Genomic DNA, 12257 nt, shown 5'->3' with positions numbered 1-12257 from the left:
CAAGGTGTGTGAGCATAAACATGCATGTGATAAGTAAAAGTTCCACATGAGACATTTTGAGATTTCTTTTCAAGTAGTATTTATTGAGTATGGTAGCTACTTTTATGTCAACATGACACAAGCTAGAATTATTGGAGCAGAGGGAACCTCAATTGAGAAAATGCCTCCATACGATTGGGCTGTAGCCAACTGTAGGGCATTTTATTAATTAGTGTTTGATGGGGGAAGCACCAGCCTGTTGTGGGTGGTGCCCTCCCTGGGCTGGTAGTCCTGGGTTCTATAAGAAAGTCATGAGGACCAAGGCAATAAGCAGCACCCTTCCATGGCCTCTGCATCAGCCCCTGCTTCCAGATTCCAGTCCTATTTGAGTTCCTGTCCTGACTTCCTTCAATGATGGACAACAATATGGAAGTATAAACCAAATAAACCCTTTACTCCCCAACTTGTTTTTGTCCTGGTATTTCATCACAACAATAGTAACCCTACAGGACACTGGGTGACTTTGGTTATACAGAAGAGCATTGTGGGTTGGAGAGATGGCTCAGTGGTTAAAGGCACTGGCTGCTCTTCCAAAAGACCCTGGTTCAGTTCCCAGCACCCACATGGCAGCTTGCAACTGTCTATAGTTTCAGTTCAAGAGTATCTGGCATCCTCACACAGATGTACGTGAAGGCAAAACATCTTTGCACATAAAAATAAATCTTTATAAAGGGGTAGGGTTCCTCCTATATCCCCATTTTTCCTTGTCTTATGTTTTTGTTTTAAAGGGAGGAACTCATACCCAGGCTGGTGTTAAGTTGATATAGACAAGGATGCCCTTGAGTTCATGATACTCTTGTCTTTACCTCCCAAGTGCTGAGATAGTAGGTGTGGATCATTATATCTGGCTGAGAATTTAAGGGGAGAGTAGAGAGTTTCCCGTAGAGAGGTTTCCCTCCAGGTTCCTGCCCTCCTTGAGTTCCTGCTCTGACTGCCTTTAGTGATGGGGTATGATATGGAGGTGTAAGCCAAATAAGCCCTTTCCTTCCCTAGTAACCCTAACTAAGACAGTTTGACACCAGGAGAATGGTGTGTTGCTGTGACAGATCTGACCATGTTTTGGAGAAAACTGTGGAAGGGCTTTGGAACTTTGGGCTACAAGAGCCATTGAGTATTGAGAACTCAGTGGGATGTTCTCTAGGAGGTCTGAAGATAAGAATATTGAAAGCCATGCAGATGGAGGCCTGGCTTGTGATGTTTCAGAGGGAAGACTATCAGGCCATTTGTGTGAAGATTCTGCGTCAGCTGGAGCTGAAGAATTGGCTGTGATTAAAAAGAGACTAGAACCACTAAAGTAAAGTCTTTGTTTTCCCGGGACTGTTAATGCTGTTTTACTGGAGCTGAGAAATTAGCAATGATTAAGAAGAGACTAGCCGGCGGTGGTAGCACACGCCTGTAATCCCAGCATTCTGGGAGGCAGAGGCAGGCGGATTTCTGAGTTTGAGGCTAGCCTGGTCTACAGAGTGAGTTCCAGGACAGCCAGGGCTATACAGAGAAACCCTGTCTCAAAAAAACAAAATCCAAAAAAAAAAAAAAAAAAAGGAAAAAAAAAAAAGAAGAAGAAGAAGAAGAAGAGACCAGCATCACTGAGGTGAAATCTCCTGGGAAGTGTTTCCTGAGAGTCAGAAACTGTTGCAGCGGTAGCCAAGGTTGTATCTCACTGGCTGCTGAACTTGATAGTGTAAGAGTCATCCAGGTGGTACTGTAGGGTTAGGCATGAAGGGTCATGGAGAACAGCTGGGGTCTGGCACTGTGAGATGCCATTGGTGACGGTATAGAAGTGAAAGGGTTTTGCGAATAAGTTTAGGCTTGGCACCATGAAGAGATCCTATCTATGAGAGGCTATTGGTGAAAGTGCAGCCCAGTTGCAGCTAGAACATCAGAATTTTCCAGATGCCAGTACAATGGAATAACCTCAAAGAAAACGGCAGCAGTGGTGGAGTGGAGCCTGTGGATCTTACAAAACACACTGTGCTGCAGATAGCAGAGCCAGAGAAGTTGCCCAAGCTCTTTCAAGGAGCCCAGAAGATTGTGAGTGGATCCTAGACATTAAACATTGTAATATTTATCCTGTTGGGACTTTGGTTTTGCTTTGTTCAGACTGTGACTATGACCTGGTTCTTTTATAGTAAGTAAGAAAGTATGTATTTTTGATTTTTCAGGAGCCTATGGCTGAGGGGCTTTGAATTTTAGAAGACTGGCTGTTTTAAAGATACTGGATTTTAAAGTGTTTGAATTTGTAAAGAAGTGGGACTTTTAAGTTTATAAGATGTGTTATGCTGTTATATTGAAATTAATGTGTGATCTTGGGGATGAATAAGATAGGAAAGGCTGTGAGGTCAAGTTGACAAGAGGTCAACTGTGCTACATAAATTTATGTCAACTTGATTTGAGCTAAAGTCATTAGAGAGAACCTCAAATAAGAAAATGGCTTTATAAGATCAGGCTGCAGGCAAACCTGTAGGTCATTTATTAATGATTGATGGGGCGTGGCCCAGCTCGTTGTGGGTTGCATCATCCCTGGGCTGGTGACTTTGGGTTCTATAAGAAAGTAGACTGAGCAAGCCATTAAGCATCACCTCTCAGGATCCTCAGCATCAGCTTTGGCGCCCAGGATCCTGCCCTATTTGAGTTCCTGTCCTAACTTCCTTCAGTGATAAACTGATGTGGAAGTGTAAGCCAAAGAAACTCCTCCCTCCCCCACATTGCTTTTGTCATTGTGTGGCCAGTTTGAAATACTGCTGTTTCTGTAAATGATATCATTTTTAAAAGTAATTCAGCTGGAGTAACAAGTTTATTTTTATATAATTATTGTTACTTTGCTGATTGCACTAACAATAGTTTCTGCATTTTAGGTATGAGTATCGTGTAGAAATGGTTCATCAGTCCTGCAATGATCCTACCAAAAATATCATTCGAGAATTTGCATCTGACTTTGAAGTTGGAGAGTGCTGGGGCTACAATAGATTTTTCCGTTTGGACTTACTTGCAAATGAAGGATACTTGAACCGACAAAATGATACAGTGATTTTAAGGTAGTTTGAGATATTTGATATTGTGACTTATAAGGGAAATAATATCATCAAAACTGTATTTCAAAGTTTCATTTAACAAACGTAAATATTGAACTTCACACTAACTATAACTTTTATTTCAGGAATTCCATGTAGTTAGATAAATAATAAAAGTAAGAAAATGTTTTGACACCTAGTCATTGATTCCATTAAAAAGGAAAATATCGCCAGATGTGATGCCTCATGTCTGTAATCCTGGTATTTGAGATGTAGAGCCATAAAAGGCTGGAGTTCAAGACCAATCTAGGCTACACAACAAGTTTAAAGGCAGCGTGGGTTACAAGACACCTTGTCTCCAAAATAAAAACAATAACAACAACAATAATAATTTTTAAAGGAGGTTTATAGGTTGAGCATACCTAACTAAAAATTCAAAATCTGAAATTTTGATTTGAGGCCAGCCTGGTCTGCAGAATGAGTTCCAGGACAGCTAGGGCTACACAGAGAAACCCTGTCTTGGGAGTTGGAGGGAGAAAATAGAAAAGAAGAATCACAGAGGGATGCTGTGCTAGCAAGAGTACTGATTAAAGTGCCTTTAGCTTGTGCATAGAACATGTGACCTAAATCTGAATACTGAGGATATCTAAGACTAGAATAGTGAGGGCATTATGTCAGGTTTGTTTTGTTTTGTTTTTTGTTTTTTATTTCTGTATTTGACTGTAATATTTCAGTGACTGACTTTTCAAGCTTATTTTTACAGAATATATTTTAGTTTCTGGTAAAATTGTGTTAGGAGTATATAAACAAAAATGAAAATGTCCAGGTGTGGTGGTACACACTTATAATTCCAGAATTTAGGTGGGATTTAGAGTAGGAGGATCAGGAGTTTAAGGCTAAGCATTTCTACCCAGGGAATTTAAGATTTGCCAGGACTTCCTGAGATGCTGTGTCAAAGAAAGCTAAACACAGGAAGAAGAGAGTGAGGGAAGTGGCAAGGAGGAACACTGTCACTTTTTCTTTTGAGGGTCGTAGTCTTGTTTTTCTAATTTAATAGAGCAAATGGCTTTGTTGGCATTTCATTTTATAGTCACAATTCTAACATCAATTTACCAACCTACAAACTAACAGATTTTCCCTGCAGTGTTTTTATTAGTATATATAATGGGTTTCATTATGACATTTTCATGTTTAATGTATTATAGTTTTGACCATATTTATTCCCTTCCTCTTCCTGATTAGCTCCTTTTTACTTTTCTTGCTCATTTTGTTTACGATTTTGATATATAATATTTACATATTTATTAGGAAATTAAGTCTTTTTTCTACCTCTGGTTTTTGTTTTCTTTTGTGTTTTTGAGACAGGGTTTCTCTGGGTAACACTGACTGTCCTGAATCACTCTGTAGGCCTGGCACACCTTGAACTTAGAGGTCCAACTGAATTACTACTTCAGTTTTTGTTTGTTTTATTTTGTTTTTTGAGACAGGATCTCTCTAGTATATAGCTCTGGCTGTCCTGGAACTGTGTAGACCAGGCTACCTTTGAATTCACATATGCCTCTGCCTCTTAAGTGTACAAGATTAAACATCTGCACCACCACACCTGGCTTTTCTGTAACTCTAAATATAATATTAAGCTAGATAAGTTTATATAATTTGTTCATTAAAAGAGAAGCAGGAAAGCCTTCCTGCTAATTTTATCCTAATGACACAAATAGTATAAAAACTAATATGCAGGATGACTAGGAGTTTGCTCCATGGGTCAAAGAAAATACAATATTTTCCCATGAATACTGAAAATAGTGATTGTGTTCAGTTCTGCCTTTTCATCCATGAGCATTATTGGCTCAAATTAGATGCTACTGCAGTTAACTATTAGATAGTATTCTCTTATAATAGATGTAAAGTCTTAAACTGAAAACGGAATTGTTTCTATTTGATGTTTTGTTTTAATTGTCAACTGAATGTAGAATCACTTGGGAAAGGAGTCTCAGTTTGAGCTAGTGCAGATCAGATTAGCCTGTGGGGCATTATCTGGACTATGTCATTGAAATGGGAAGACCTGCCAATTCTGAGTAACCCAGTTCTCTGGGTTTGAGTCCTGGGCTGTATAAGGAGAAAATGAACTGAGCACTGGCATGCAGGCAGCCATTCTGTCTGCTTCTGAATGTACATGGGATTATTTGCTTCATATTTCTGCCTTGACTTCCAACAATAATGGCCTATAACCTGTCCCATTTCCCTTCAAGTTGTTTTTGCTTGTTAGTTTCCTGTTTCTGTAACAACTACCTGAGATAACCAATTTATAAATCTGGTTCACAGTTTTTGAGCTTTCAGTACATGATAGATTAGCACTATTGCTTTGAGTATGTGGCTGTGATAAAGCACCACATATGACAGAAGTATTTCATGAGGCAAACCTCATGGCCTAGGTTTGGAAGAGTATGGTGTCTAGTGTCCTCTTCAGAGGCATGCCCCAGTGACACGAATATCTTCTAATGATGCACTAAAGGGAACACCCTTCTACACTTAGGCCTTTGGGAGTACATTCAAGTTCTCAAGTATGGCAGTAGCTAACACAAGGGTGGCTGAGTGGAAGGTCTGGAAGATATGAGAGAAAAATGACTTCTTGGCTTGTGGTTATTTCCCCCAAAATGTTGCTATGCATCCACTTACATTTGTGTTTCACTAATTGGAATCATGATTGATTCTTAAGTAAGAAAAATTTGTTTTTAATAAATGTTAAGTTTTTGTTTTGTCTGTAGACCAGGCTGACCTCAAACTCACAAAGATCCGCCTGCCTCTGCCTGCTGAGTGCTGGGCTTAAAGGCATTTGCCATAACCACATGGCTTATTAAGAAGGTTTTTTTTTTTTTTTTAAATATGAACAGCTAGGTACATTAAAGACATTTATCTAGTTAATAGGTTTAATATACTTTTTATTTGCTATTTTGTTGATATGCAGTTTTGATTATAGGCTGTCTAGAGAGGGCAAAGATACAGTTTATTGGAAGCATACAACTCTTTTGAGCCTAGTGAAGCAGTTTTGGTTATTTGACCCAGTATATGATTTTTTCCCAAGGGTAGGAAATCTGGGGAACCTTGAGTAGTGGCTCATAACTGAATCCTAGCACTTGAGAGTCTAGGAGGATCACTGTGTTTTAGACCAGTCTAAACTGAATGAGATGCTGCCTTCAAAAAAGTGAATTTTTAAAATTTAAAAAGGAAGTGAGATTAAGAGCTAGGATAGGGGGAGAGAAAACCCAGCCCTTAAACTATGTTTTTCTGGAGCCTGACTAGGTAAAGGGATAGGAAAGTGGTTTTTCCTAATTATTTCTATGTAGTTATGATCCTTTTTCTTTTCCAGCTTAGGATCATCATATTTTAACTATAGTATTATAATATCTATGGTCTTGGGTTAACTTGACAGCTTAATCTTGATATACAATGTGATCTTTAGAAAAGTAGAGTGGTGGAGCTCAAGAGCTGGCTCAGCGGTTTAGAGGACTGACTGCTCTTCCAGAGGACCCAGCTTCATTCCCAGCACCACACAGCCACTTACAGTCATGTGTAGCTTCAGTCCTAGGTGACCTAACACCCTCTTCTGACCTCTGCAAGCCAGGCATATATGTGGTACACAGACATAGATGCAGGCAAAACACCCATATGCATAAGTATAGTTTTAGTTTAAACAGCTGATATTTAGAACCATATGCCATTCTCAGTTATGAGTAGATATGTGAATGATGGCTAACAGAAACTCAGAATTCATTTGATGTGGTTCCTGTTTGTTTGTTTGTATTTTTTTGAGATAGTTTCTCTGTGTAGCCTTGCCTGAAGTGGTTCTTAATCGAATGGAAACTGTAGAATTTATATAATGCACAGAGACCCAGGACTTTTGTGAGGCAGCACTCAATTACTGAGCTACATGTCCAACTCCAGTAGTTTTAAATCTATATTTCTGAGTGTCATTTACTACAGCATTCATAATCCAAACCTCCCACTGCATCCAAAGTCCATATGGTGGGGAGCGTTAATAAATTTTGATTTTGAAATGATGAAATTATGGAAGGAATTCTTTACTTCATATGGAATTTGAGCTGGTTTTATGTTTGTTTGGTTTGTGTGTGCGCGCACGCATACCACTGTATTTTGTATTAGTCTTCACGTGGAATTGTTCTCTAAGGTTTCAGGTGCGCTCACCAACATTTTTTCAAAAATGCCGGGATCAGCACTGGTACATTACTCAGTTGGAAGCTGCACAGACTGGTTATATTCAACAAATAAACAATCTTAAAGAGGTAAGGCAATTACATCGGTTCTTGCATAGTACAGCCTATTATTCTTTTGGCTTGCTGCTTTTTGAATTTGATTTTGGCTATCCATTTTAATATTGTGGTAAAAGTTTGTCCTTTTCTCTACCCTTTGAGTCTTTGATTCTGCAATAAATTTTGTAGTCACATTTAGCTACGTTGGCTTGATTTTATTAAAATCAACAATACTATTCCTTAGTTGTAAAAACTTCATTTCAGGGGCTTATGCTAGTTGCTGTAGATATATAATATTACTATTACGCAAAGTTGTATTGTGCAGCACCACTCTTGTTTGAGGTAAACATTGTTTCCCTCAATATCTAAGGTGATTGTCTTGTACATGCTGTCTTTGAGTTTAAAGATTAAAAGTAGAATAATTGAAAGTTGTCATTCTTTGTTTGAATTCTTGATGTTGTTGATTCAATACTATAATAAGTAGAATATTAATTTTGATTTTTGAAATAATGAAATTATGTAAGGAATTCTTTGTTTCTTGTGGAATTTGAGATGGTTTTATGGTTTTTTTGGTGTGTATATGTGTATGTATGTGTGCGTGTATGTGTGTGTGGGTGCTTATGCCACTGTGTGCATATGGATGTCAGAGGACAACTTGTTGGATTATTCTCCTTTCCACTAGTGTTCAAGAACTGAGTTCAGTTGTCAGGCCTGGTGGTGAGTGCTCTCCACATTGAGCCATCCTGCAGCCCCTCCTTGTGGACTTTGGATGGAGTGGGAAGTTTGGATTATGAAAGTTGTAGTAGATGATGCTCAGAAATATAGATGGATATAGATTTAAAACTACTGGATCTGGACATGTAGCTCAGTAATTGTCTACCTCACAATTAAAAGTCCTCAAATAACACCATCAAACAAAACATCAAAACTCTGCCTACATTCTCTGTACAGTTTGTGAACTATATGTATTGTTTAGACTCGATACACAAAAGGGTGTTTATCTTTGTCAAAAACATATTTCAAAAACAAGACAGGAGAACATGAAAGAATTAGAGAAATGGCTTTGTTTTGTTTTCTGAAGACTTCTTATTTATAAATATGAGTGCTCTGTTTACATACATACCTGCATGACAGAAGAGGGCATCAGATCCATTATAGATGGTTGTGAGCCACCATGCTGGTGCTGGGAATTGAGCTCTGGAAGAGCAGCCAGTGTTCTTAACTAGTGAGTTATCTTTCCAGCCCAAAGATAGGGTTTGGAAATACTATTTTCAGGAATATCTGGATCTACCTTTTAACTCCCAGTGTTTTGAAATTAGTGGAGCCCTGGCTGTCCTGGAACTCAATATGCAGACCAGGCTAGCCTCTGCAAGCATGAGGCACCCAGCTCCCACTCAGGTGTCAGTGTCCACAGGTGACAGATGCTGACCCTTTCGGAGATTCAAGTGCGTGAGCATGTTCTTGGGTCCCACACCTCTTCCTCTGTGTGTATTGCACCATTGAGCCATGCAGGGTGCGCAGGACCTGCTCTACTCAGGCTTGCTTGTCCCCTCCAGGGCCCACCTTCTGCATGACCTTGAGCTGTTTCTTCAACTCCAACTTCATGCTATCCACTCTCCCTCCTTCCCTCCCTTCCTTCCTTCTTTTCTTCCTTTCTTTTATGAAGACCAAGCTAGAGATCACCAGTTTCTGCCTCCTAGGTGCTAGGATTAGCGACATGTACTGTTATGCCCAGTTTATATCTAATTTTTAACTGTATATTGTTTATTTTGCCACCGAGACACCTCTTATGCTTAGTATTGATTTGTACTGTTCTTATCTTAAAAAGAGATTGACTATTGAGCTGTCCCGAACTCAGAAATCCAGAGATCTGTCACCTCCAGATAATCATCTTAGTCCCCAAAATGATGATTCTCCTGAGACACGAACTAAGAAAACTGGGTCATGCTCTGACATGCTTCTGGAAGGCGGTCCTACTTCAGCTTCTGTAAGAGAGACTAAAGAAGATGAAGATGATGAGGAGAAGATTCAGAATGAAGACTACCATGTAATAATAGATTTAGATTGGTAATGTGCACAGTAGGAGCGTGGGTTTCAGCATAAAATGTAGGGAAAACGGTGTCCTACAAATCTTGTCCACAGTTTTTATTATTGGTGTGTGCAATGTTGTATAAATATAATACTTAGACAGCATTGCAAAGTTATAAAAGTTAGTTAATTACAGAAGACCATTCTCTGGAACTGTGACACACAGTCTAAAAACTGTTTAAATTTTGGATTTTAAAAATAGGGTATTTTTTTTTTTGTTTTTTGTCTTTTAAATCATTGACTGTAGGTATTTTATTTCTTCTTGTAAGAGGACTTATGAGTTGGTTGGTTTTTGACAAGTCAGATAATAGCTGGAATAAGGATTCACTAAGTGGATTTTGTAGTTAAGATTAGGAGTCCAGAGTAGATTTTCTGTAACTGTTGCTTTTAAGATGGGAGACTTGGGTTTTATGTTTCATTTTACTCAACCTGTCAAAGTACAACTGCTTTAGTCTGAGCCCTATTTTCTTTCCTTAATTAATCAATGCATTTACTGTCATCAATCTGTCAGTGTTTTGAGACAGTGGAGCTTTGCCTGCCCTAGAATTCAATATGGAGACCAGGCTAGCCTCTGCAAGCATATGAGGCACCCAGCTCCCACTAAAGTGTCAGTGTCCACAGGTGACAGATGTTTACCCTTTTGAGTAAAAAGAATGGTCAAACTTGTAGATAAGGCAGCTGAAAGTTGTTCTGTGCAGGTGGATAGAGGGCTACGAGGGTGAAAAGGGCTGGGAGTAGGGGGTGTGGGCGTGTGACTTAAGTAGTAGATTGAGTTTTCTTTTTTAGCTCAAGCTGGCCATTGGTAACAAAACACTATGTGACAAAGGATGACCTTATGACCTTTCTGGCATCCTGCTTTCTCAAATTCCCAAGTGCTGAGATACAGCTGTGTACCTCTATACCTGGCTGTAAGAAGTTACCTTGTGAGGAGAACATTATTGGAAGCTGACTTTGAATATATGAATTATTCCTTGTTGCATTGAGGACCCAGCTCAGATTGATAAGTAACTGTAAATCAATAATGGTAGCAGTCAGTGAGGTTGTGTGACTTTTCTCTAGAGTACTTAGTGGTGTAAACATAGGATCAGAAAATAGAACTCTGCTTAGTGTCTTAACTGGGATGACCAACTGAATAGAAATGTTTGGAATAAAAATCTTAGTTTTAGCCAAGTGTGGTGGCCCTTGCTTAACGTTCTAGTTCTCAGGAGGCTGAGTAGGAAAATTAAGACCAGCCTCGACTACATTATAAGACTCTTGACTCAAAAAATTCTAAACGTGGAATGAAGGGGAATCTTGTTTCTGCCTTGTCATAGCATGAGCTCTCAGATGGAGATCTGGATCTGGATCTTGTTGGTGAAGATGAAGTGAATCACCTTGACGGCAGCAGCTCTTCTGCCAGCTCTACAGCAACAAGCAACACAGAAGAAAACGATATTGATGAGGAGACCATGTGAGTCCCATGGTAACACTTCTAAGTAGGGATCATTAGAAACTGTAGTTAAGTATGCAAATATTCAGGACTTTTGTTTTTTATATATAATCTAGATATAAACTAGGTCTTCTAAGCTAAGCTAGTTTTTGTTCTTGTTTTATTTACTTATTTATTCAAAAAATTGTTATTGAGCAAGGAGAGATGGCTCAATGATTAACAATACTGGCTGGCTGTTCTTCCAAAGGACCTGGGTTCAATTCCCGGGACCAATATGGCAGCTTATAACCATCTGTAATCTGATACTTCTGGCCTCTGTGGGCACTAGGCACACAGGTGGTACACAGACATAAATACAGGTAAAATACTCAAATACTTAAGATAAATACCTTTTTAAATTCATTTTTTATTTTTTGAGGTTTGGAGACAGGGTTTTTCTGTGTAGCCCTTGCTGTCCTTGGAACTCACTGTAGACCTGGCTGGCCTCAAACTCAGATGAGCCTGCCTCTGCTTCCTAAGTACCACCACTGCCCAGCATAAGTGTAAGTTTTTACAGATTTAAAAAAAAAAAAATGTGTGTATGTGTAATATAGGCATACAGAGGTCAGAGTTCAACTTGTAAGAGTTGGTGTTTTACTTCCATTGTGGGTTTGAGGGATGAATTTTTTTTGTAATTTATTTTACTTTTTGTGCTTCATGTTTTGCCTGCACATTTGACTGTGTGAGGGTGTCAGACCCCCTGGAAGTAGAATTACAGATAATTGTGAGCTGCCTAGTGGTTGGTAGGAATTGAACCCAATCACTAAGTTACATCACTGGCCCAAACCTGGACCTTGATGATTAGGCTAGGCTGCCTATTGTAACTTTTTCTGTCACTGTTTTGTGCCATGATCTTAATCATTGGAGCTACCTTATTTCCAGAATTTCAAGAGACTTTTTAAAAATAATGTTCCTCAGTTTTATTTGATAGTAAGGCTTCAGAAATCCTTATACTGTCACAATTTGAGCTGATCTTAACATTTCTTTAATTATATAGAACTAGCATTGTCTTTCTTGCTGTTTCTAATAGTACTTTGTAGTTTAAAGTAGTTCAGAGTTGATTTTTTAAAAATAAAAAAGGAACCAGCACCCTGTTTTCTGAAGTTGTTTTAGTCATATGAAGTAATTAGTTGTGTGTGTGTGTGTGTGTGTGTGTGTGTGAATGTGAGAGAGAGAAACAGGGACAGAGACAGAGACACACAGACACTGAGTCAGGGTTTTAAGTAACCTCACAGAACTCGTTATGTAACTCAGGATGGCCTTGAATTCCTAGCCCTCATTTGTGTACCTCCCAAGTATTGGGTGTATGGGAATGTATCAGCACTCCTGACTTGGAGGTTTTTTCCTTAAATATTAAAATGTAAGGTGTGGGGCGTTTTTTTG

The 12257-nt window shown here is 38.9% G+C and overlaps 1 protein-coding gene across 5 annotated transcripts in view; it reads left to right on the top strand.

The window, feature by feature from the left end:
* The window catches only part of Trim37 (tripartite motif containing 37), a 121110-nt gene that overhangs the window by 51339 nt on the left and 57514 nt on the right, over positions 1-12257 (top strand). For all 5 annotated transcript variants that reach the window (XM_052197659.1, XM_052197660.1, XM_052197658.1 and 2 more), the window contains 4 exons: positions 2895-3074; positions 7237-7351; positions 9147-9365; positions 10720-10856. In XM_052197659.1, the coding sequence (XP_052053619.1) occupies positions 2895-3074; positions 7237-7351; positions 9147-9365; positions 10720-10856 (651 nt within the window). The remainder of the gene's footprint in view (positions 1-2894; positions 3075-7236; positions 7352-9146; positions 9366-10719; positions 10857-12257) is intronic.

Source organism: Apodemus sylvaticus, chromosome 10, assembly GCF_947179515.1.
Source record: "Apodemus sylvaticus chromosome 10, mApoSyl1.1, whole genome shotgun sequence".
NCBI classification, from domain to species: domain Eukaryota; kingdom Metazoa; phylum Chordata; class Mammalia; order Rodentia; family Muridae; genus Apodemus; species Apodemus sylvaticus.
Note: the sequence above shows the minus strand (reverse complement) of the source record. Positions and strands in the feature narration are given on the sequence as shown.